Genomic DNA, 26,563 nt, shown 5'->3' on the forward strand with positions numbered 1-26,563 from the left:
TGTAGATTTTAGTTTTGCATTGTGTTTTATGAAAGAATATAATAATATGGGGAAATTTTTTTCTTGAATTTTATGAAACAGTAACATTAAAAAAAATTAAAGCTTTGTGGTGATTTTCCACTTAACTGTTTTGTGAGCCTAATCTTGATTATCAATGACTGTTGAATAAGTTGTGATTATTATGACTAGAGAATTTTTATCTGAGTGTGAATTAGATTTATATCTTTTGTCTTCTCAGATATTTTGTCTCCTCTATTTGGGACACTTGTTTCTTCAGCTCAGGTAAGTTTACTGTTTTTTTTTTTTCTTCAGGTGAAAGGAAACAAATAATTAAACAACTCCACAAGAAAATGGGAGGTGGGGACCTATATCTCAGTCCAGTGCGGGGTCCCCAAGATGGTTATGTACCTAAAGGCTGGAACCAAACACACAGTTGTGGGATCCATGGCCATCAACATAGAACATAGATGTCTCTATCAGGAGAGCATCTGACTCAGGCCACAAGGACTGGCAAGTTCAGGCTGGACTGTCCTAAGGTGTCCAAGTCACTTTGGGCAGTCCGGCCTGAAAGACTTCTTTTTGAGATATTGATAATCTCAGACCTTGGTACAACCCCTTGGGGAGGTATGAGTAGAGTGAAAGCTAACTCAAGTTTGATTTGATTTAGAAAAATACGAAATTCTGTGTTCTATGGCTCCTTCCTGACCGAGCTGGTCCCTTTGTATAGATAAATCAAGTTAGTGCTCTAGACTCACAAGTCAATGATCGGAAAAAAGGCCATGTCCCTGGAAAAAGCATGGCTTTCTGTGCCCTTCATGTTTGGTGTGGCCTTGAGAGTCTTGGTCTCCATATGGAAGGTGGGGAGCATTTGGGTGTGCTCCCTTACCTAGATGGAGTTACAATGTCCGGGGTTACCCAGGCACAGGGAGGAGCCCCCCGTGGGTAAGACCAGCAGAGAACTTGTGGTCAAGATGTAATTGTTACAAGCCTAGTGAATACCAGTCCCAGGTGACTATGTACAAAGGTAGCTAGTAAGCCTAGAAGGAAATGTTCTTTTCTGAAAGTGCTGGGTCTTTGTCTTGGGTTTCTGTCTTCTTAGAATCACATAAGGGAAAAGCGATAAATTTATAAGCCCCTTTATTTAAATTGATCTCAGGGCTGTTAAAAATAATGTGGTAGCACCCTATTGATAAGTACTAGTGTTGCCAAAGCATACAGAGATTATTTCCTTGGAGCCTGTTATGTGTATTCGGCTCCATTTATTCAGGTTCCTTAACCATGTAATCTCTTCAAGGTGAAGTTTAGGTTTATTTATTAATATTGCAGCATAACTGTCCAGGTTCATAAATTACATATGTGGTACATCATTATTTTAGAGTTTCTTTAAACCTAAAAGCAGTTCTCCTTATGAACTTCTTGGTTATTCTTGTTTTCCCCCATCTAGTTTAACTACTGCTTTGATGTGGACTGGCTCGTGAAACAGTATCCACCAGAGTTCAGGTGAGTTCCACAGGGTGACTGCCAACACCATAAACTGTAATGGGACTTTAAAACATAAGATTTGTATGTCTCAGGCAAAAACTGCTTTTTAAAATATTTCTTTTGAAATCATTGGAATCATACGGATGCTAAGTTATATTGGGAAAACAGCATTTCTTATCTATTTAATCCCATGCATTCTTTTTTATAGATTTTAGTATTTTCCTGTTTGTCAAGAAGTAGATAAGGACAAATTCGAACTCAGTATAACTTTATGTCCAATATTAATTGGAGGAAAAGACCATCTCCACATGCTTTCTAGACCTGTAAGCATGCCAACATGTGGCCAGCATGTCACACTTAGCACACTGATGCTGTTATTTTTTGAGGATCTCTTTGTGTTTCTCAAATGATTTTTCCTGGAGTTAAGAAAGGGGGTCATAAATAGTTTTCCCTTATCCAGGCTGTGGAGGTGATGAAATTTCAGTTTTGTTGTTCATTGACCCCATGTTAAGTAATACAGACCACACAGAGACAGCATCACACAGTGATATGCCACCGGTCCCTGTTTTTAACACATTTATGTAGCAGAATCCCATAACAGTAAGTAGGATGGAAAAACACATGCACAAGAAAAGAATGACTGTCAGGGTCCTCAAAATTCTTGGTGCATTTAGGGCATAAGATTATGCAAACCTTTGTCACTAATAGTAGACCAAATGCTGTTGAAATTTCCCAAGCAGCTTTGGCATTCAGGGCTTGTTTTTGACCTGTAGCACAAAGGATTAGTTTTAGTTGCATATAACAGAAAACCCAAAATAACAGTGGCTTAAATAAGTCAGAAATTAATTTTTCCAGCCTAATGAGTCCAAATGGTAGATATTTGTGGTCTGCATTGGCGGTGCCATGGTTCTCAGGGACTTGCCAACCCACCCTTCTGTCTTTCTGGCCCACCATCCTTGTGTATACCTTCAGTCTTCAGAGTCACCTCATTGTCCAGGATGGCAGCTAGAGCTCCAGCTCACTTGTCTGTGTTCCAGGTAGCAGGAAGGGGAAAGTGGGAGAAGGACAAAAAGGCTCACCTTCCAGCTGTGCCCATCTGAGCCTCCCTGGAAGTGATGATAAACCAACTCTAAAAGAGGCTGGAAATGCCTTTAGCTGCGAATACCTTGTCCTGAATAAAATCAGGGTTTAGGAAAGAAGGGGCGAATGGCTATCTGGAGGCAACAAGCAATCTCTGCCCTGGCTGCTCGTAGGTGTGCCTAGGTATGGCATTGGCATTTTCTGTTCTTCCTCCCTTGTCTTCTGAAAGACCTTGAAATCAAATTGTCACCTCCTTAGAGTACTGGCAAAATGCAGACTACAATTCCTTTGGTATCTGTTATGGGTTGAAATGTCTCACCCCAAAAAAGATCTGTTGGAGTCCTAAGCCCCAGTAACTCCAGATGGGATCTTATTTAGAGATACGGTTTTTACAAAGGTAATCAAGCCAAAATTGAGGTCATTAGAAGGGGTGCTAGGCCGGGCATGGTGGCTCATGTCTGTAATCCTAGCACTCTGGGAGGCCAAGGCGGGCGGATTGTTTGAGCTCAGGAGTTCAAGACCAGCCTGAGCAAGAGCGAGACCCCGTCTCTACTAAGAATAGAAAGAAATTATATGGACAGCTAAAAAAATTATATGGACAGCTAGAAAAAATTAGCCAGGCATGGTGGCGCATGCCTGTAGTCCCAGCTACTTGGGAGGCTGAGGCAGTTGGATTGCTTGAGCCCAGGAGTTTGAGGTTGCGGTGAGCTAGGCTGACGCCACAGCACTCTAGCCTGGGCAACAGAGTGAGACTCTGTCTCAGAAAAAAAAGAAGGGGTGCTAATCCAATGTGACTGATGTCCTTATAAAAAGGGGAAATTCGGACACACACACAGGGAAGATAATGCGAAGACATGGAGAAAACCATCTATAAGCCAAGGAATGCCTGAGGCCACCAACAGCTGAGAGAAAGGCGTAAAACCAACCCTGCCAGCACCTTGATCTTGGGCTTCAGGCCCCCAGAACTGTAAACAATAAATTTCTGTTTAAACCACTTAGCTTGTGGTACTAGCAAAGTAGTACGCTGTCCACTGGACTCTCAGTAATTAAAGGGACAAAACAATCCTCTTTCTACTGCCTTATTGCTGAATATATCTTGGGAAAGCCATCAAGAGCATTGTAAGAATGAATAATCACCTAAATGGCAAGTTTAGGTAGCATCCAGAATTTGTACATAGAAAAATTCAGATCATATTTTGTTTGAATGCTGCCTTTTTGTAATAGTTCATAGAACCAGTAAATTTGAAAGAATTAATGAGGACTTCAATTTTTATCAGTAATGTTTAATCTTTTTAAGACAAACTGATCTGATAACATTTGTTTCTAGGTGATAACCTGAGTCTTTCTTACATTATTCTCTATACTGTTTTTCTTTTTCAAAAAAAATTTTTTTCCAAATATGAAAGTTAGGAATACATGTTTCATAGTTTTATTATACCTGTCATGTAAACCTATTGGGCATGAGGTAGTTAGGCATTAGTACTGGAAGTACATTTTCTGTGATGTTTCTTTTTAGTTGATTATTGTCCCTTTATATATGGTAGAGAATCATTCTGCATTGTGATTGATAAATGTAAAAAAGGCTATAGTTTATCTTGTTTGATTGCTTGTATCCAATTTTTGTTGTGTTGGGAGAGCTTGTAAAAACAAATTGATTTGTAAGGATTATCCTGATTTGAATTAACCAGGGAAGATGAAGGATCCCTTAAAAGCCTTTTAAATTTATTCCTGCAGAGTCTTCTTATATCGTCTTGAATTCAAAAATGTAGCACTTTCAACATAGCTTGGGCTCTTTTTTATTGAAATCTAGCCACCTATTTTAGCAAGTCTGCTTTGTGCCATGGACCTGGGCCTGTTCACTGTTGTATCTTGGGTCTAGCTCGGCACATAGCAACAGTAGGAGCTTGGTGAATATAGGTGCAGTGTGAAGTGAATCCAGTGCTTGGTTCAAAAGAAGGGAAAGAGAGAAGCGTTATATTTCATGACAATGATTATCTCTCTAACCTATTTGAACTTAAATATATTGACACACAGCCACCTATATGTCATAAATAAACATAATTTATTTAGGCCAACAAACATAATTTAATTATTTTATGACTTGAGTCATAACATCTCTGTGTTGCAGCAGAGCTTTGGGATCAGACTGTGTGGTCCCATTATAAAGGTAATTGATGAATGAACATTAACTGATTAGCCCATGTACTCAGTCACCAAAAAAGCCAGAGAAACAAGTGTTGGTTGGTAAGGAAGCTAATGTTCCTTGGATAGGCCAGAGTCTGGCTTCATGAATGGTGTGTTTTAAACACTTCTCTTTTCAGGAAGAAACCAATCCTGCTTGTGCATGGCGATAAACGAGAAGCTAAGGCTCATTTGCATGCCGAGGCAAAGCCTTATGAAAACATTTCCCTCTGCCAGGTAAGCTACTTATTGCCACTGGAGATCATGCTTAGTCTGAGAGTTGCAAGGAAAGTTAGACACTTAGTCCACCCTCCCACCTACTGCAGAAATCCTCTCTCCAGCATCACCAACAGATACTTGTCTAGCCTCAACTTCAATACTTCCTGTAGTCTATCCCATTTGTAGTTATATGGTTGGAAAGATTTTTCTTTGTTAACCTGAAGTATTCCTCCTTCTAACTTCTTCTCATTGGTCTTAATTTTCTCCCTCTGGTACCACACAGAATAAATCTCTCTCTTGCACATGTCAGCAATTCATGTATTTGAGGTGCTCTATCTTCCTTAGTTTTCTCTCTTTCAGATTCAAGCATTCACTTTCTTAAGTTATACTCAATGTAGCATGGATTCTGTATCCTTCCCCAGCCTGCTAGTACTCCTGGTTACATCCAGTCTGTCAGTGTGCCTCTCGAAACCTGGATTTCAGCACTGAACAGATCCTCTGGGTGCAGCTGGGTGGCTGTGGATTTTTGTGGTGGTTATAAAGTAGCTGGTGTAATATTTACCTTTTCCTATTTCTTTTAACAGGATTATCAGTCCATTTATTAAGGTTATTAAGTACGAAATGTCTGATTTCCTTAAGTACCAAGTTTGACAGTTGATACCTCTGACATTTCCCTTTGACACTTTTTGTTTTGTTTTTATTGTAAAGGTACATCCTTAGTCTTTCAAATGCATGTTGTGGCTTGTGATTATCTTTTAAAGTTTTTTTAGAGCAATTTTTGTGAAACCACGAGTAAGGAAAAAATCTGTTATTTTCGAATGTGAGTTCTGTTGTGAAATCAATGCATTGCGGACATCCTGAAATACCAAAGTATTTTAGAAGGATGTGGCTAATGAATGCACAGTACGTCAATGGTTTGAGAAGTTCCATTCTGGTGATTTTAATCTTGAACATGAGCCATGTGGGTGACCTGAGACCAAGGTGGATAATGATGAGCTGAAAGCTGTACTAGAAGTGAATCCATCTCAAACTATGCATGAATTAGCAGCAAGGTTTGATGTTACTATTCCAACCATATTGGACTATTTGAAACAAATTGGCAAGGTAAAGAAGCTGGATAGTTGGGTTCCACGTGAGTTAAATGAGTGTCAGAAAAGAAATCGTCTCTAAGTTTGCCTTTCTTTGCTGTCAATACATAAAGGTGAACCATTTCCACACCATTTCTATTATGTGTGATGAAAAATGGATTCTTTCTGACAATTGCAAGCATTCGGCACAATGGTTGGATAGAGATGAAGTGCCAAAACACAGTCCAAAACCAAATATTCATCCAAAAAACTAATGACGTTTGTTTGGTCCAGCGCTGGTATTCTGCAATAGAGCTTCGTTAAACCTGGTCAGCCAATTACAGCAAATGTCTACTGCAACCAGTTGGACGAAATGATGAGGATGCTTGTGATTAAGCAGCCAAGATTGGTCAATGGAGACAGGCCAATCCTCTTACAAGACAACGCTCGACTACATGTCCCACATGTCACACAAACAGCACTGCTCCAACTACAGAAGCTGGACTTGGAAACTCTCAACCACTGTATTCACCAGACCTTGTCCCAACTGACCACCACTTTTTCCAGGCTTTGGACCACTTCTTACAAGGAAAAATACTCAGTTCTCAACAAGCTGTGGAAAACACCTTTCGTGATTTCATCACTACTTGCTCTCTAGGCTTCTTTGCTGCTGGAATAAACAAGCTACTGTTGAGATGGCAAAACTGTGTCGATAGTTTAGCTGCATACTTTGATTAATTGTACTGCCTCTTGTTTGAGATATAATGAACTATACTTTTGATTTGAAATCAGACATTTCATATTGAATGATTTGATAATGTTTATAGCCTTTCTCTTTCATTGTCATTAGCTTAGTGAAATTGACTCATGTTCTCTGCCCTTGGAGTACAGAGACAAGTGAATTACCTAGTACCTAGATACCTTTTCTTTGCCATTTTCCTTCTAGTGTCTTTTTTCCCATCCACAAAGATATGAGTTGCAACTCACATTTTATCACCCTTCTTCCAACTAACTATATGATCTCTATATTTTTTTTTAAGATTTAAACAGTGTGAGAACTCAATTTGAGTTTTAGAAATACCTCACAACTTTTTTCCTATGATCTAACCCACTGAATTTTACACAGTTGTGACTTTAAAAATGCCTTCCACCCAACATGTTTGTGGCTCAATGCACATAGATGGGCCTTTGCTTAGCAGCTGCTAAAATTCCATTGTTTCACCTCTGTTTCCAGCAACATAAGAGGTTAAACTTCAGTAGGATAGCCCCCAGCAGACTAATAGTGGGAAGAAAATAAACTGATGCAGGAATCTTGACAACCAGTGATTAAATAAATGGAAAGAGAAGTGTTTTTCAAATACTATCTATACTGAAAGGTTTAGGAGAGATGTTCCTGTCCCTGAGAGCATGCTCCAGGCTGGCCACTAGAGGGCGCAGCCAGATGCTTCTTCCAAACCTGCAAAGAGCTGCTCAGAAGCTTCCCACTGTAGTCTGAGATGCGGGAAGATTGTGGCCCTATCCGGATCTATTGAAGTGCGTTTATTCCTTGTCTGTAGAATAAATTCTTTGACTCTTTCTAGCAACACTGTGTGGAAACCCAAGATCAACATGCCAGTCAATTTGGTTTCTAGTGAGGTCCCTCTTCCTGGCTTGCGCACAACCTCCGCTTCACAGGGTCTTTGCAATGGCAAGGGGAGGAGGGGAACCACATACAAGCTGGTGTCTCTTCTAAGGACACTAATCCTATTGGATTGAGTTTACCACCCTTATGACCTTATTTAACCTTAATTAGCTCCATAAAGTCCTCTCCAAATACAGTCACAGTGGGCATTAGGGCTTCACCATTTGAATTTTGGGAGGGACACAGATGTTCAGTCTAATAACAGTGTTATTCTGGGCTTGTCACTTAAATTAGGCTTAAAAAGTTAGGCTTATCTTTAAAATGGATTGCTAATGTTCATCATAGGGTTTAACACATTAACTCCCACATGAGTTGTATTTAACTCATGCTAGTTTTGAGCCTGGGGCCTCATAAAGCATATGTAACTCACACATCTCTTCACCTTGGGAGCTGCAAGAACAATTTTTTAAGTTGCATATAACTCACGCACAGAAAACAAATAACTAATTTTCATTAAGTTAAAAAGGATCGTTTTAAGTTTTTATTGTATTTTCATAATAAAACACCATGGCCCCAAGGAAAAAAAATTTTTTTCTAGTGTGGCAGTGTGTTAACTAAAGGTTTTGAGGCTTTAGCCCAAAAAAGTACCTACTAAATATCTATTGAAGTTATCATTCTTGTTTTTTATGTTTAGACTTGCCCATAAACACATAACTTATAGCAAACCAGACAGAAGAGCCAGGTCTCTTGACCATTGCTCTTTCTCAGCTATCAATTTATAAAGTGACATTCTTTCTTCTAATTTTATAGTTTTAAAGACATGAAATGCAGTTCCCTACATGTCTATAGACTGAGCACACAGATACATGCTAGTCTGTGAGATGTATATACTCCAAACACTGTGTATAAGAGTATAGTCAGCTGGTGCTGGGCATGGTAGCACATGCCTATTATCCTAGCACTTTGGGAGGCCGAGGTGGGAGGATTGCTTGAGGCCAGGAGTTTGAGAACACCCTGAGCAATGTGGCACAACCTCATCTCCACAAAAAAATAAAAGATTAGCTGGGCATGGTGGTGCACTCCTGTGGTCCCAGCTACTCGGAAGGCTGAGCCAGGAAGATTACTTGAGCCCAGGAATTTGAGGTTGCACTGAGCTGTAATGACACCACTAAATTCTACCCTGGGCAACAGAGTGAGACTCTCAAAAAAGAGTACCTGTCAGTGAATATCCCCAAAACGGGCTGTCTTCTACCCATCTGTGTGTTCCAAATGGCCATTACTGCCCCCAGCACATAGTTGCACCTGTCTGTCTTGTAGTGGGGAAAAGGAGAGGTTGTATTAATAGTAGTGATTACTACCATTTGTAGAGTGCTTACTGTATGCAGGCCCCCTTTCCTAACCATTTTACATTCATTATCTCCTAACAACTCTCTGGATCTCCTAAGAGTACCCTATTTTAAAGAGGAGAGAGGTGAGGGATAGAGATATCAGTATTTTCCAGTCATACAAAATTATGAAGACATAATTTGAGCCCGTATACTACATTCCTAATTGCTAATCTATTTCAATGATGGTTTATTTAACCTTTTCATCACCTGCCTCTTGTTGCATATTCTGCTTGACCAAGGTCTTGCTGTACTGGATGTTAGATGTTTTACATCTCCACACACCCTCCATTTGTTTATAAAGGTATCACACATTGTAACTCGAAAATGGATTTAATATATCTTTTATTTTTTAGCACTTGCTATGTTTTTAATGTGAGAATATTTCTATTTTAATTTAACATCATAAGTCTTTATGTTGCCACCACTTTCAATATTTCTTTTAAATATCCTCTGAAAACTTTGGGTATATGAATTTCGATATAAGCCAATTATCTAATTTTAAAACTTTTGATATCTCATTTATTAGTTTTTTGACAACTAAGGAAATTAGGCTTCTTACTCCTAATTACCACAATTAAAAATGCAGTGCATATTGAATCATTCTGGGTAACAAAATTTGTGGGTTTCTTTTTTTTTTTTGAGCAAGCCTGGATGCTATTATAAAAAGCTGTCTTGTTATTCAAGGGCTTGTCCAATAGAGGGCAGTAAAAACAGTTTTTTTTTTAAAAGTTGACCTGATGCCTTTTAATTTCCAACAGATAGGGATGTTGTTAATTTAATTTTTTCTTTTAAATAAATTACTTCTTTTTTATCCTAGGCAAAGCTGGATATTGCATTTGGAACACACCACACGTAAGCAATTTTTATGAAATGGGTGAATATGTGATTTTAATAGATCAAAGGATACTGTTGCAAAAAGTAAGTGCCCTTAGAGGGCCTAATATTGGATGGTTTTGCTGGGGGAAGAAAAAACTATCAGTAGTGGATTAAGTGGAGTTGTTTTCTAACAGCTTTAAGACAAAATACTGAGATATTCTGGCTGTGAGCATGAAAGTATAAATCCATGACTCAGAGGTTTCTACCTTTGGTTCAAGACTTTTGCTATAACTGGTTTGGGAATAATAGATGTGATTGTGTGGTCCTTGTGGTTATTGATGATTGTATGTGTGCAAGTCATGTGCCTGTGGATTCTGCTACTTTTAAGTTCTGTGACTTTTATGAGAATCTGAGTTGTATAGAATAGAATATTGTTAGGTCAGCTCCATACTATGATTAAAAGAAAAACTATTTTACCAAAAGTTGTCAACTTGTGAGTCTGATGCTTGTCCCTGCTTGAGATAGCTCTTTCAGAATAATTTTCTGAGATATGAAACACAAGAACAACTTTTCTGTTACTTCTATTTCTGGGGTCCCCAACCCCTGGGCCACAGCCCGTTACCTGTCCATGGCCTGTTTGGAAACAGGCCATGAATCACCACCTGATCTCTGTACCACACCCCCACCCCGCCTCATGACACCCCGCACCCCAAGCCCCAGTCCATGGAAAAATCATCTTCCATGAAACTGGCCCCTGGTGCCAAAAAGGTCGGGGACTGCTGTTTACTTGACACATTGTTCCTGATATCAACTCCCATTTTACTTACATTGGTTTTACAGAGCACTTTTGTGTAATAGGTTCTATAAATGAGAAAAAGAATACGACATGGTTGTCACTATTTCAATATTTTTATAATCACATTTCTCCAGAATTTTTTCATTAAATGAATGTGACAAAAATCTCATCTTCCAGCCCAGTAGTGGAAATGGGTAGCCTGCCATTTCAGGCACATTCCTTCAAGGCAAACAAGGAATCTCATAAAAGAGAGTGTTGGTCCTGAGACTTGCCACAAACTGCTGTTTTCTTAATTTTATCATGACCTGGAATGATGGCATTATGTTCATCTTTCTCTTCATATGCTTAAAATTATATTTTGCCAATCTGTTTTGGAAGGAACCAGAGCGGAAGGAGTTGAGCCATTTTATGACAGAGGATAGCTGTCAACCGTACATCGTCTGATTTTAGATGCTCTGAATAAATGTTGCAGCATCTAGAAACCATCCCTAATTAGTAGCTTTAGTCCAACAGAGGACAGGGTGTGAGGATTGTTGCGAGTGAACTCAAGCACCTAACTCAGGTATAAATTCTTTTTATATCACTAAGCTTATAGGATGCTAATTTTAGTAGAGGATATAAAAGTCCTTCAAATAGGGGCATCTCAGCAGTAATGGGTAGCACCAGATGGGAAGTCCTGTTTCCCACCCTTAGCTGAAACCCTAGCATACATTCCTTCCTGATTCTAAAATACGTCCAGCAAGCCCTGTCACCAATTTGAGTTCTGGCTGTGATTTGCTAGACCACCAGCGCCAGGTTTCGGTGCTTGCCACACGTTGTGTGCTAGCAATAAGCACTATGTCTGCAGTCACATGGCACTTCTGTGCTACCAGGTAGTGGGAGAGCCCTAGCTGTCATTTGTCAGGTATGCTACGACTCCTAGGAAAGCCTGACTATGGTAGGCCTCCCTGGGATCTTATCACAGTGATGCTTAACTGAGCCTAGGGGGGCTATCTTTTGTTAATGCTCTTATGAAAGTTACTTGGTCCTTCCTTTTACCTTCATAGGTAAAGAAACCGAGGCCTGGAGTTAGGTAGGTGATTTTCCTCAGGCCAGTGGTAGTGACGGAAACAAAACCTATTTATTTTAACTTTAGTTTCTAATTTGCTTGCTCACGGCTAAAATTTACCTTATTTCCTTTGGTCCATTCACTTCCTCCCCATCTCCTCAAACACAAGCACACGCTTTGCAGGTTAAACCTAACAGAGTTCTTAATTCAGAGTTTAAAATGCCTAGGGAGGGAATTGTAATTGAACCTTTCCCAACTTTGTATTAATAGTATCTGTAATCTGTTGAAATGCCTGCATCTTGTAGAAGATTGTGCTTATGTCTTGATATTTTGTTTGCTTATTTTAAAATGTTTTAAGAATTATTAAATACCTGTTCTTGAGACATAGCTCTGGAGGACATAGAGTTTTTGTTCTTGCAGTTTTTCTTCTTTTGGTGAGAGACACAAGACAAATGTGTGATTGGAAAAGGAGAAAAATCTTCCAGCTCATGGTGATGGGGATGTAAACTGCCTTCCCAGCCTGGCAGGGTAGAGCTAGCAACAGTAAATATGAGGCAGTCTTTGAGATTGCAAACACTTTAGCAAGCATGTATTGACCGAGTACCATGTGCAAAGCATATGGAAACAACCAAGGTGTGGCCTCGTCTTTCAGAACCTCATACTCTTGTTAGGTACAGTAAACCTGCTCTATCTGGTTTTGGTAGGATGCAATCCCATGGTCTTACCTCACAATGTTTTAGAATGATAAAGCTCTTCGGTTTCCCCCAGAGCTGAGAGTGAAATTACCTCTGATGGCCCTAAGAATTGATAAGAGGGAAAAAAGAAAGCCAGAGCAGCTGAATGTTGAATGCCCAAGATCAGTAGCTTGTGGCAAACAGCAGAGTGGGTGGAATGTGCCTCTCTCCACTAACATCTGTAGCCGGGCCTGCATGTCACTTAGTTCTCGCCAAGATCCCATCTTCCCCCTCTCACTCCTGCCCCAGTAGCGTGAGGTGTTCACTGTTGCTACCACGAGTGCTGTGGAAGCTGTGCACGGGGAAGGGAGAGCCTAGCGTCTGGTACGTGTGATCCCAGCAAGCTCTTCTGCTGGCCTATTTTGCAACCTTGGATGATCTCGGTTACCTCTCCCAGCCACAGATTTCACAGCTGTAGAATGAGAACTGCTCTGAATCACTGTGAGGATTCAGCATGATAATATGCAACAGAGCTCCTGGTAGATAGGTGCTCAACGGATACTAGTTTTCTTTCTCCCTTTGGAGGAATAGCTTCATATTGGGGATGTGTCCCTTTTGCTGCCCCCATAGCTTAGACAATATGGCAAGTCTGCATTCTTCAAGGGAAGCCTCATTCCTTGCCCTTTTCTATCCATTTTTAACTAACCATGACCATATTAATACTACCGTTTTGTCTGTGGAAAGATTAATATGGCTCCCCTTAAATTAGTTTGTAATTCTGTTTGATAGGATTCATTGACATCAGTGCATGATTTTCCTTATAATTGATGTCTCGACTAATGGAAATATTTGTAAAACTTATACCATGAATCCATAACTGACTTATTCTTAATTACAATCAGCTGTTGATTTGGCAACTGTGTGTGTCAATTTGCCCATATTTCAGGGAGCACATTTCATAAATGCAGAGAAGATGGCTCAGCAGCTGTCATTTCTCCAGCTTTGCATTAATTTACTGTTTGCCAGCTTGGGTTTATTTCTCATTTTGGCATGAGCTAAATATTTCATTCCTCTTTTCTGTTCTTGTATCCTTTTCCTTTTTATGCTAACCTCATCCTGCCCAAGTAGTATTTGTGGTGGTATTTATTTGGGGAGAGCCAGCGGTTCATGTTTTTTTTTCCCCCACATGTGAACTGAGTTATGTCAGTGAGTATTAAGTAGCATTTTTGCCTCAGTGGAAATGATAAAATAACACAGTTACAGCCTTGAGAAGTGACACTTTAGTTTGGGAAAGAAAACATAGATTCCTGAAATAATTAGAAAACAATAGAGAGAGAAAAATCATCCATTACTAGATTACAAAATAAAGCAGGGCACTGAAGGAGAAATGGGTATGTGTAGGTGAGAGCGTTTTACATTTATCAAAATGTGTTTTGCAATTTCTTTTACAACGTCCGGTTACAACGGTCTGAGGCAGTCCCAAGGCAGGGTTGATCCTTCAAGTTACAAGTGAAAAACTGAGACTTAGGGACGTTGAATGGCTTACCTAAGGTCATCCCACTTCTAAGTTACAAAGACTGGTGCTCAGATCTTCAGACTTCAAATGGAAAGCTCTTATTTCTACCCTATTTCCTCTCTCTCAGTGGAATTAAGAGAAATGTGTCTAACTAGAGGCCTGGGGAGACCCCATGGAAAAAGTGGACTTAACTAGGTCTGACTGGAATTAATGAAGAACAAGGAACACTTACCTCAAGCCCAGATACACCCTGGTGATGAGTGTGGCATCTATGGAATATAAAAAAATCAGTCTAATGGAAATGAAGCATCTTTCAAACTTTAAAATTGCAGCTCACAATAAGAAATACGTTTTACATTTCAGTCTACTGCACATGAACATACCTATGTGCTGAAACAAGTTTCATGAGCCAGTTAAATATAAGCAGTATACTCTGATTTATTCTATTTCAGTTGTTTAAAAAATGCTAGCCTTGATGCAGCAAAAGTTTCTTGACCATACTTTGGAAAACCCTGAAGACATTCCCGTGGTCCATCATAGTAACAGATGATGCTGAAAGATAAGGTGTCAGACTGGAGGGGTTTGTAGTGCCAGGATTGGCCAGGATGGGGCAAAAGTTCGTTTACCACCCAATACTCTGAGCATTTTTGGAACATTATCTTCTACCTGTCACTTAAGCAGACTTTCATAATGGTAATGTGTACAAGGGAAGATTATAAACATAAAATTTGGGTAATATGAGTTTAAAAAATCCCTTTAGCTATATGGTATATTCACATTAGAAAGGTATTACATATTTGGAAGTACTGTTAATGCTTTTTGATCCCTTTTCTGTTTTTAAAGGAAAATGATGCTATTGCTCTACGAAGAAGGCCTCCGGGTTGTTATACACACCTCCAACCTCATCCGTGAGGACTGGCACCAGAAAACTCAAGGGTTCGTAGGCCCTCGTTTACTTCGTAGCTGTAGTTGTATGTGTTGAGAAAGGCCAGAGCATTCACTTTATTCTTTTTTTTTTCTATTTTTTTTAATTATAAAAATAACACACGTGGCATAGAAAAGAGAATACATGCAGAAAATCACAGTATTTTACTACCTACCCTCCCGCCCCCTTTGATCCACTGAGTTTACAGTTAACTACATTAACCACGTCTTTGCTACCTCAAGAGCTTTACGCCAGGTTGGTCTCAAACTTCCAGATTGGGTTTGGGGAGTCATGTATCCCTGTCAAGAAAGAAAATGAGAATAATATAACTTGTTCTTAGGGGAACGGTAATTAACCCAACTAGAGGGATTTATCGTGGTGGCCCTCAGTCTCACGTGGCTCCAGGAATCCCACCAGGGCCTCAAGCTCATTCTGAAGTCACAAGCTTGAGCTTACAGCAGCAGGGCTTCCTTAGGCTTCTCTGTGGTGGTTGCTATGAGGGAAGAGATTAAGCGTAAGGGCTCAGGGGTTACTTCTTGTCTTTTATTTTTAAAATATTTTTAACTGAAATTTTTAAAAAATGTATTGACTAGATAGTTGCTTCAAATGATTGAAAACTCAAAAAAGTACCAAGCCTGTGAAATCTCCCTCCATCTTGCCTCTGCCAGCCACCCCGGTATGGGTTCTGTTATCTCGCCCTTAATCTATATTCTGTTCTCTAATACTTTGCAGTTTCATGTGGTGGGTTGTGACACACTTTTTAAAACTTTCAGAAGCGCATTTTTGTGTGTAATCTCACTTCCTAATGTGCCTGCCGTGGCTCTGCTCATCCTTTCCTGCTGTACGAGTGTTCCAGCTGTCCTCTTCAGCTGCCTCTCGGTCCACCTGTTAATTTCTCTCTTTTAAAATTATTTGGCCCACTATAATAATTTTCTCATCTTTGTGAAGTGTTAAAAACGCCTCATATCTCAGCATCCCAGTTTAGAAAGTCGTCATATGTCGTGTTCCTCATCCAGAATGCTCCTTTGAGTGAATCTCTAATCCAGGAGGAGCCTGACTCAGCCTGTGGACTCCAAGTTGCTGTTGCAAGGAAAGACACTACACGTCCATCTAGCCCAACCTGGGCATTTTAGCATTTTACACACAAAGGGGCAAAGGCCCAGAGTGGTCATTGAGTTTGCCCAAAATGGTACAGCCAGTTAGAAGCACATCTGGGTCCAGAGCCAGGACTCCTGCCCTTGTCACCCCATGTTACCTCCTATGCCACCAACGGTCTCCCCAAGGTAGGAGGGGAAAGTATGAAATGTCATCTGGTAGAAACATGCAGAGTTCAGAAGATGCACAGCCAGGAGTCCTTGTAGTTCTGATGCTTCTGGCCCTATATGCCTGCATCTTGCCAATCTCCTTTGAGGGCTACCAGGAGAAAGAGGAATTGGGCAGTTTCTCTTCGTTTTATGGGTAGAACCAGGATTGGGAGTCTTGTAGTTCTGATGCTTCCTGCCCTATATGCCTGCATCTCACCAGTCTCCTTTGAGGGCTGCCAGGTGAAAGAGGAATTGGGCAGTTTCTCTTGGCTTTATGGGTAGAACCAGGGTGGTGGAGTCATCACAGATGGGGGAAAAAATAGTGACAGCTAATACTTTCTGAGTGCTCCTTTAAGCCAGACACTGTTCATTCATTGCCTCGTGTGTGTCTTTGCAACAGCCCTACGAGGCATGACAGTTAACCCTGTTTAGCAGTTGAAGAAACTGAAGCACAAGAGATTTGAAGCCATACTTTTTTGTAATCTATGGAGGATTGCGGTTAAACATAGTAGTTTTTCATTTGTGGGTATAATACAGAAGTTTTGGCAAAGATCATTCTTTTCCTTTGGGGGAAAAAGAATTGAATGAAGAGAATCTTTAATGTTTCTTTACTGACTTAAGTGTTTAAAAGTTTGAGGTTGGTGTTAATGTCATATCGTTAAATATGGTATATACTCATTCCAGACATTGCAAAGTATAGGATATGAACATATCTCAAACTGCTGTAGCATTTACATTATGAAAATGAGTTTGTTTATTGAAAATAGATTTTCATATCTCTCTTAGTAAAGATAACATTTGATTCTTATTTCCCATTTGGCTAAAGAGCTATGTGGATGTAGACAAGGGTAAATTTTGGGGGGGATTACTACAGGTGGTATGGATATGCTGAAAGCATTAGGAGCAGAACCCTTAACTACTGTCATCAAGTCTCAGAAAGCAATATATAGGTACAGAGATAAGACCAGGAATAGAAAGGTGTGGTGAATGAGAGGGAGCAAAGGGAGATGTGAGTTGGGAGAGGTGTGCAGAGCCCGCCTTACTTGTCTTAAATTCATGACAAGGGATTCAGAAATAATACCGAATATGATGGGAAACCATTCGAGTCATGAGATCAGATTTATGTTTCATGTTTCCTAAGAATCATTCTGTGTGGAGATACTTAGTGAGAATTCACCTCCTTGGGTGAATGCGTAATGGATACAGGGGTATCATTGTGATCAGTTGTGTTCCTGACTATTAAAGGTTATTTTTTCCATTCCAGAATATGGTTGAGCCCCTTATACCCACGAATTGTCCACGGAACCCACACATCTGGAGAATCAACAACACATTTTAAAGCTGATCTCATCAGTTACTTGATGGCTTATAATGCTCCTTCTCTCAAGGGCTGGATAGACATCATCCACGAGCATGATCTCTCTGAAACAAAGTATGTGTCGTCTTATCAATTTGAAGTACTTATAATAAGCTCATACCTTGAGGGCCACATGAGGTCTGGAATGCAGGGGCCTTGGAAAGAGGTGGGGTGATATCTGGCTGTGCTTCATAATGTGACGAGGGGATGAGCAGATGCTGTAACTATCTGCTGTCATTAGCTCATGGTTCTAAGGCATTAAAGTGGCAGCTAGTGAATCTTCCTGCTTACCTTAAGTCTCCACTGGCGTACTCTTAAAATTATCACTTCTTTGCCTGGTACCTTATACCTTGTAGGTGTTACATCATTAGTCGATTTGCTTGAAAATGAATTTGAGTATCAGTTACTACTGTTGAGAAGGCATGACAAGAAAATGGGTTGGCTCTTAGAACGTTTCATGATTATTTTGGTTTTCATGTGTATTTTGTGGGGTTTGTTTGTTGTTTTAGGTGCCCAAAGCATATCACTATGTTCTATAACTTGCATTTTATATCTTTTTAGGGTTTATCTTATTGGTTCAACCCCAGGACGCTTTCAAGGAAGTCAAAAAGATAACTGGGGACATTTTAGACTCAGGAAGGTAACAGAACTTTTACTGTTTTAACACTTTTTAAAAAATTAAATGTATGTTCTCTCCTTTTTAAAATGTATATTTTGATGATAGCTTTACAATATTTCTAGCACAACTGTGGGAAAATAGCAGGCACTTGATAAATTTGTCTAATTATAGTTTCTAATAATTATAGCTTTTTAATGTTTTGCCTCTTATAGCTGTAGACTGTTCCAAATGGCATAAGTATATATACTTTTTAGTTTTTATTTTTGTAATAAAGATAGAGACTTCCCATTCATTAACATATTAGAGCTCTTGATTGTTCAGCATATCAAGAATTTTTGACATACAAATTTCAACAAAGAACAGAAAGTATTGTTAAGTCAAGGCTACAATTGAGCTGTAATGTATTTTGTTTGTTAAATAGTGCCCTTAAGAAAACCACAGTTACAAAAATGATATAAAAATGAACAAAATGTTGACAGAATAAAACAAGTTGAAGATTAAAGCTTTTTTCATCTCTTTAGACAATTTACTGACCTTAATAAATTTCCTAAAGTGGTTTTCTTCAAAGCCTTACTTCTTATTCCATAAATTATTTATGTAAGAATTCTCCCTTGGTTAATGAAACTTTTCATTTTAATTTCCCCTTTTGAAATGTGACCACAGCTTAAAGCAGGCAAGATCTCAAAGACGACATCTTTCTGTTGATCTAGAGAGAAAGAAGAGCACGCTGGCTTCATGCCCAGCTTTGAGGGTAGATACCCATAATAGGTCCTTTGACCTATTATGTACAAGCCATATGATCTTGACTTATTCCTTAACCTAGCCACTTGTCATCTCTAAAATGGGCATAATAATTATGTAAGGATGAAGTGAAATAATGTAAAACAGTGCAAGGCCCACAGTAAGCTTTCAGTACGCAGGAATGATTATATGTGGACTAATATCTAATGGTTTAGACGGGCTAGGCAATAGCACATACAGTGTATGATCACAGGCTTACTGAAAGTTGAATAGTGTCTTAAGAACTTTCACACCACGTTTCATGCATAGTCGCTCATGTTGCATCACAGCTCCCTCCCAGGGAAGGCAGGCAGGTGATCAGGTGCCCGTTTTCATTAAAGTGTAAATCAAAGCACAGGGACTTGTCCAGATAGTGCAGCTGACTGGGGGCTGAGCACCACGATGGAAACTGGGCCTTGGAGTTGTCACTTGTCTACACGATACTGCACCCATGGTGAAAATTGAGACTTTGGGCTTTTTGGTAAGTGTATGTGTAAATATTAATGCCTAAGCTGTGTTAAAGAAAATAATACATATTAAACAAAACATTAGTCAGAATACAAGCTCCACTGGGGCAGGAACTGCAGCTTATTTTTCTTGGTATCTCCAGCCTTCTAGGTAGGCACTTAATATATGTTTAAGTGGATCAAATTTCCAAATATTTTCTGAATTGTTTCTGTAGCTTTGCATAAGTATGAGGGCAGGAAATGCAGATCAGTCTTACGCAGTGCTTTAGGTGGTCTGTATCTATATGTAAATATATTCCTTTATTTCTAGACTGTCACAGCTGCCTTGAGCCCAAGTGTTAAACTGAGGATGCCAAGCCTCTTTCAAATGACGGGAGTCAAAATATGCAATAGTTTGACCTTCTGGGTATAGTTAGGTATATTAGACAATTATGATTTTAAGGCAGAAATCTCATTTCATATGATAGGTTGGTGGTTTATCTGACATTTCTATTAAAATGGGTCTTTTGTATTTTTTAAATCTGTTTTTATTTTTAGTACAAATCAAATAATTTTGGAAAGGAAAACTTCTATCCACCTGCTCCATTAAAAAAAGTATTTTTAGTATTTAAAAATTACTTCCCAAAGAATAAAAAAATGTATATGTGGGTATGCAATTGATGGCTAATATTTTTAGCCTTTCCTTCCAAGGGCAGAAAACACTGTTTTCAAGTATTAATATTACAGCATTTCTGTTAACATTATTTGAGTGACTGCAGCATTCGTTTCTTTTTTTTTCTTTCCCAGCTTCTGAAAGAACATGCCTCATCCATGCCTGCAGCAGAGTCCTGGCCTGTAGTAGGTCAGTTTTCAAGCATTGGCTCCTTGGGGGCTGATGAATCAAAATGGTTAAGTTCTGAGTTTAAAGAGAGCTTGCTGACACTAGGGAAGGAAAGCAAGACTCTAGGAAAAAGTGCCGTTCCTCTTCATTTGGTGAGTTCTCTGCCTTGCTGAGTTAATTTATTTTTATTTTCTAGTCCAGGAGAAGAATTGAGAATCAATCCTCCTTGTAACAGAGAAGTTTTGTTCTATGATTTTTGGACAGAAAAAGCAGTACGTTAGCAGCATCGTTTGTAATCAAGTGGCCTTAATGTCTTCCAGGGCTGAGAGCTTGCTGGTTTGTTCGGAAGCTTCATTCAGCCACAGACTAGCCTGTGATTGTTCTGTTCTTTCTCTCAGGTTGTCTAGCCAAGGAAGAAAATAGTTGGCATAACATTGCCAGCAGAATTATAGGCATTTTAATTATTTAGAGACCTGTGAATTAATAGTTAATTTCTCTTTCAATTCAATGTTAATTTGACATTTCAGGGGAAGAAATGTTCAAATAGAAGTGTAATTTTCATCAAATGTATGTGTTTCCTGTAGTTTAAGTATTAGAAGTTTTTTCAATAAGACGGGAACTATTTAAAATTTAAAGCATATCTTCTATATTTTTAAACTAAGTATTTTTAATTAATGCTTTCATTTTCTTAAAAGCTGATCATCATTCCTTTTCTTCAACATGGTACATTCCAAGTTTTATTATTTTTCTCTGTATTTTTAGATCTATCCTTCTGTGGAAAATGTACGGACCAGCTTAGAAGGATATCCTGGTAATTGTTGGGGAGTCTGTCACAGTTGTGTTTTTTGTATATGTTCCATAAATGCCTGGGTAAAATTTTTACCAGTATTCATTAGAAATTTGAAGATGGTCTTCTCTTAACTGGATAAGGATCATGAAAATAGGTAATATTGAGCTCTGTTCCAAACCACTCTGTTGGCAGTTTGGGATATGTTATCTAATCCTCACAGTAACCCTCCTCATGGTTTTTACCAACAAAATAACCAACAGATTGGTTGTCCAGACAGGATGTCCAAATAAAATCACTTTCCGCTACCTACTCAGTGCCTTTCAGAGCATATTTAACATACCTTTCATTTCTCTCCACATCCCGCCTCTGTCTGAGATACTATGTGGTTCTTCCAAATTGGAATGCCTGATACAGGTATATTTAAGGTCTGGGATTTATATTTACTATTACCTTTGGTATAACCTGGTTGACATGTATATTCTTTCAAAGGCTTCCTCTGAAAATGCCTAATAATATTTTGTAGTCATCTGTGAACCTTATCTTCCATATCCCTTATAGCAATACTGGGCACTAAACCTTTATTTGGAATTCACCCTAGATAGTACAATGAGTAGTTATTAACTAAAAACCCAAATTGTGTTTGCCTCTGGAGAAAGGACAGTCTGATTGGCATTTGCTGATGGCTGAAAACAGAATGTGTTGAATTAGGCTAATTTAGTCCATTTATTGCTTATCAAACTAGATAAAAATCTACCAGAAAAATCTTGGTAGGGTTTGGAGTGTATTAGCTCGGTTTTTGCTTTTTAATGGCAAAGCTGAAATTATTTCAGTGAGACTCTGGGACATGGTGGTGGCTTTTCTTTTGTCTTCTTTCTGTACCTTTAATAGGCTAGGTCCATTCAAAGTGACTTTTAATGGGGAGCAACATGATATTTTTAATAAAGCTATTTTATAACTGGTTCTAAAGCTGAATATGTTTTTAGTTATTTGCAGTAGGAGACAGGACATGCCTTATTTGATGTGTCCGAGATATTTAAAGCCCTCTTTGAATATAGATTACTGTGGAGAAGCTACAACATGTTTTTGGAAAGTCACTGATGAATCTACAATGGAGTTTTCTTCCTTTCAAAGATGAGCAAAAATTGGCCTCTAATTGTGTTTCCTCTTGGAACTGTATTTATTCTCTTTGCAAGAACAAGGCCTTTAGAATTTTTAAAAACTGAACTGTTTACTGAACATTTTAATTTGTTTTCTGATCATTCCATTTTGTTTAGAAGAATCTGTTCAGCTAGTACAAAGTCTTTTTAGAAATAGCAATGTGTAAAGGTGAAGAAGATGGGAGTCTCATCCTAGACTTTCTCCCCAAGTAATTATGGTCTTGAGCAAAATCAAAGAGTCTGTCCAACTGTGTCTTACCTGCATGAGGATGGTAGGGTGGGCCAGGATTCTTTCTTTTCTAACACTTCAGATCTATTCTGTTACAGATGTTAAGTTACCACCACCAAGTGATTAAATAATAGTTTTCTTTTCAGATAGTAAATGTTTACTATTTAAATGCAAGTATAGACCCTTTCTTTCAAAGAAGTATTCCATAAGATAAAATAATGGAAGTACTTTTTTTTGTCTCTTACCTTCTCACTGTTTATTTTAGATTTTCTTCTTAATGAAGGAGCCTCAAATTATATTTCATAATTTTTGTTTTATTTTTCTTTCAAAAGCTGGGGGCTCTCTTCCCTATGGCATCCAGACAGCTGAAAAACAGAATTGGCTGCATTCCTATTTTCAGTAAGTAAGTGGTTTAGAATGCTGCTGTTGCTTCTTTAGAAATTAGAATGTTATTCATGTCAGTCTGTTTTTTTAAAAGGAACTTTATGTAATATAGCTATATTTTTTCATCTACATATGTTAGTGATAGAAATAATTTAAAACAAGATTTTGAATTTTTTTGGAATAGGTTTTTAATACCAAAGAGTAAAATTTATCTCTGTGAGGTTTCTATTTAAATATTGGCATACAAAGAAAAAGATAAATAAAAGATCGTGTTGGGTAGTTTAGAGCTTACATAAGCAGCATTTCAGTTCATTTTTCCAAAATATAAAATACCATCATTCTGTCTATACCATCATATGATGCTTGCTGAGGGCGGAGTCCACACCACTGTTTCCCCAGGATCCAGTACAGTATTTAGCGTGATTAAGAGTTCAGTAAACGGTTGATGAGTGGCCAAGTGAAAGGAATGTCCTTCATCTTCCTCTAGCTACAGCAGTGGCACATGTTCTAAGCCAATCCCAGTGCTTCAAACAGGTGTTCATTGTACTGGTTAGTCAAAAGTGAAGGCATGATTACATCGAACTATAGCTTTCAACTGTAACTTATTAATAGTGTGTCATCCTGGAGCCTTTCTTTAATGCTTTCTTCAGCTTTTTCCTTACAGAAGGACACTTTTTTATATTGTTCCTTTTAGTATGAGATTATTAAATTCACTTGAATGAAGACTGTGATGGACCTGCATATACCTGATACTATTTTTAGATGATCTGTCATTGAGAAACTATCCTTTTATATTCATAAGTGAGGGCTGTTGCCCCATAGATTCCCATGGAACCCTAGTCCTACAGTGTTGGAAACTTAGAAACCAAACTCAGATATGTGAATATCAGCATTTAACTAAAGTATTTCTGGTTTATGCCCCTACTTTTCAACATTCATTTTTTTCATGTACTGTTTGTATTTTGCCTATTTTGTATATTGTATCATTCAACAAGCTTTCCCCGAGCCTATACTCGGAATGCACCATGGGAGCATGATTCCTGCTTTTAAGGAGCTCACAGTTCAGCTAGGAGACATGTGCGCACGTGCTGTTAAAAGTACAACAGAAATAACATGTATACATTTGTGTTCATGGCAAAAAAGATGAGAAGGCTACCTGCCAAAAGGTTTTAGTGCTTCTTGTGGGTAGTGGGAAATTTTCTACATATCTGCATTCTAAAATGAGCTGTTATCTGTACAGAGTTTAATAAAATATCACAGGTCAAAGAATTGTGTACCCACTGTTGTTTTTTAGATTATAGGATTTTGCTTTTCATGCAGTTTCCAAATATTATGATTATGACTAATTTGTATTTCATAATTAGTAACTTGTTTTTCCTGCCCCCATCACTAGCAAATGGTCAGCTGAGACTTCTGGCCGCAGCCGTGCCATGCCACATATTAAGACATATATGAGACCTTCTCCAGACTTCAGTAACATTGCTTGGTTCCTTGTCACAAGGTAAATAGTCCTTATATTCCTTATCAGAGGAATTTTTTAAATGTGTTTGTAACTCTCCTCTGAATATTGAATGGGTTTCCAAAAAGTGATTTGTGAATTGTCATTAGTTTTTAGTGTGTTTGTGTTATGTGTGCCTTATTTTAAAAAGCCCCGTGACTAATCCCTTTGTAGAGTGTGTGATCATCACCTAATTTACTTATACGTCTAGATGTTTATAAGGCTATACAAAGTTTGCATTTCTGTTATCTACTACCTCGATAATAAGGATTAAACAAATTGACATATAGGGTAAATACAGAAGAAATGTTAAAGCTAATATTTTTAAACATTAGTTTCTCCTTAAGTAATTGAAACTTGAGCAATCAAATCTTTTGTGTGTTTTTTTAAACGTCTTTAAGATATAATTCACATACCATAAAATTTACCTAAAGTCTACAATTCAATGGTTTAGTATATTCACAGAATTATGCAACCATCGCCATAATCTAAATTTAGAATATTTTCATCACCCCATAAGAAACCACCTACCTGGTGGCATTTTTGTCTATTTTTATAGAAAGGTAAATTGCTGTGCCCTTTGAAAAATAGAGCTGTAACTAGAACTTTAGTTCCTGACTCCTAGTCTGAACTTAACCATTAGGCATCTCTTCATGATTCAGTAACATAATTAATGTCAATAGCAACTAATTAAAGTATCACAGAGTGGAATTATTTCTTTAAGAAAAGAACAGCACTCATGAACAAACTTTTAAACAAAAGAGCCACTTACATCCTTTTAGAGAGAGAGATTTATTTTAAGGAATTGGCTCATGTGATGGTGGGGGCTGGCAAGTCCAAACTCCAAAGGGCAAGCCAGCAGCTTGGAGATTTAGGAAGACTTGATGTTGCAATCTTGAGTATCTTTCTACTTTATTGGAAAAGTTGAATTTAATGTCTTTTTGGGTGTTGTTTTCCCCCAAAGTGGAGTATAAAAAGTAGATGTACTTCAAAGAAATTATATGAGTATTATTGATCGAGCATCAAGGGCATTAAGGGAGACTGAGATTAAAGTAACCCTATGAGTAATCCTTTTCTAAAGGCAAAGTTTTTGTATTTCAGTTCTATGACAGTGTGTGCTTGGCCCTGGGAACACAGCCAGGAGGCACGAGCCCTGCTCTGCATGACACTGTACCCTAGGTGTCCACCTGTGTAAGGACCATAGTGGAAGCACTCTTAGGAATGTATTGCCTAGTTGGGGTAGAGGTGGGTGGGTGAGCAATCAGTGAAGCTAAGTAGGCAAGTGGTGTTTCAAATAGGCCTAGAAGCATGACTGAGAGTAAGCCAGGTGGATTAAAAGAGGAATCAGAGCAGAGGGCCTACTGAGGACAAAGGCCACGAAGGTGGGATAGTACATAGGGTGGTTAGGGAAAATCTGAATGATTCTGTGATGCTAAAGGAAAGTATAGGTCCAGATACCTTTAGAAAATCCATTCTAAAACTAGGGCACCATATATTCTTACAGTTAAGTCAAAAAGTGTTCACTGTTAGCACTTAGTATTTGTTGTTTTGTACTGTATGAATATCTGCTTTAATATTGGCTGGCTGCTAAATTAATTAAATTATAACTATTTGAAGTTAATTTAAGAATTTGAAATTTGTCATAGATTTGTAGCTTCTAATTTTATGCTGGAATAACTACACCAAAAACTATATCTACTTGCCAAAACATTTAAAGATTATTTTAATAGCAACAACTCACGTTCATTCAACAGTTTCAATATGCCAGATGTCATTCTGAGCACTTCATATATTTAATTTTCACAGCAGCTCAATGAAGACTCAGAAGCATGGAGTATTTCAATAAGCTGCCCCTTATCCCGCAGTAGTAAGTGGTGGATATCAGCTAGGAACCCAAGGAGTTGGGCTCCATGGCTGGCACTCCTCACTTCTAGCATCTAGTGTTCCTCTTAATGAAGATACAGTTTTACTGTGTCTATTTTCTGTGAAGACTGGTTAAGTAAAAAAAAAAAACTGCACTCATTTTACTTTGATTGTATAAAAGGAAAAAATCCATCGAGTGTTCTCATATCACTGAAGAATTTCAAAGAGCCGTAACTTAAATAACAACTTAGAGCCCACTCTCTCAGCCCTTCCATAACAAGGAAAGGTATGGATCCCAAATATAAGTGACGTCTACGAATAAGCAGCTCCCTTGGTTTTGTGGGTTTTTGGTTTGTTCTTGGGTTTTTGTCACCTTATCTCAAAGTCAGAACATTCCCAAACCAAGCTCATCTTACATGGATGGAGGGTCTTTCCCAGCATCCTTCTTTGCCATCGTGGCATCTGCATAGTCTCTCGTCAGC

At 38.5% G+C, this 26,563-nt stretch overlaps 1 protein-coding gene across 1 annotated transcript in view; it reads left to right on the forward strand.

Annotated features, from left to right (window-relative positions):
* The window catches only part of TDP1 (tyrosyl-DNA phosphodiesterase 1), a 78,502-nt gene that overhangs the window by 9,178 nt on the left and 42,761 nt on the right, over positions 1–26,563 (forward strand). The window contains exons 3-13 of the mRNA XM_069465213.1: positions 239–282; positions 1,445–1,500; positions 4,884–4,980; positions 9,856–9,890; positions 14,732–14,824; positions 17,382–17,549; positions 18,036–18,114; positions 20,127–20,312; positions 20,923–20,971; positions 22,669–22,735; positions 24,114–24,221. Of these exons, the coding sequence (XP_069321314.1) occupies positions 239–282; positions 1,445–1,500; positions 4,884–4,980; positions 9,856–9,890; positions 14,732–14,824; positions 17,382–17,549; positions 18,036–18,114; positions 20,127–20,312; positions 20,923–20,971; positions 22,669–22,735; positions 24,114–24,221 (982 nt within the window). The remainder of the gene's footprint in view (positions 1–238; positions 283–1,444; positions 1,501–4,883; positions 4,981–9,855; positions 9,891–14,731; positions 14,825–17,381; positions 17,550–18,035; positions 18,115–20,126; positions 20,313–20,922; positions 20,972–22,668; positions 22,736–24,113; positions 24,222–26,563) is intronic.

Source organism: Eulemur rufifrons, chromosome 2, assembly GCF_041146395.1.
Source record: "Eulemur rufifrons isolate Redbay chromosome 2, OSU_ERuf_1, whole genome shotgun sequence".
NCBI lineage: Eukaryota > Metazoa > Chordata > Mammalia > Primates > Lemuridae > Eulemur > Eulemur rufifrons.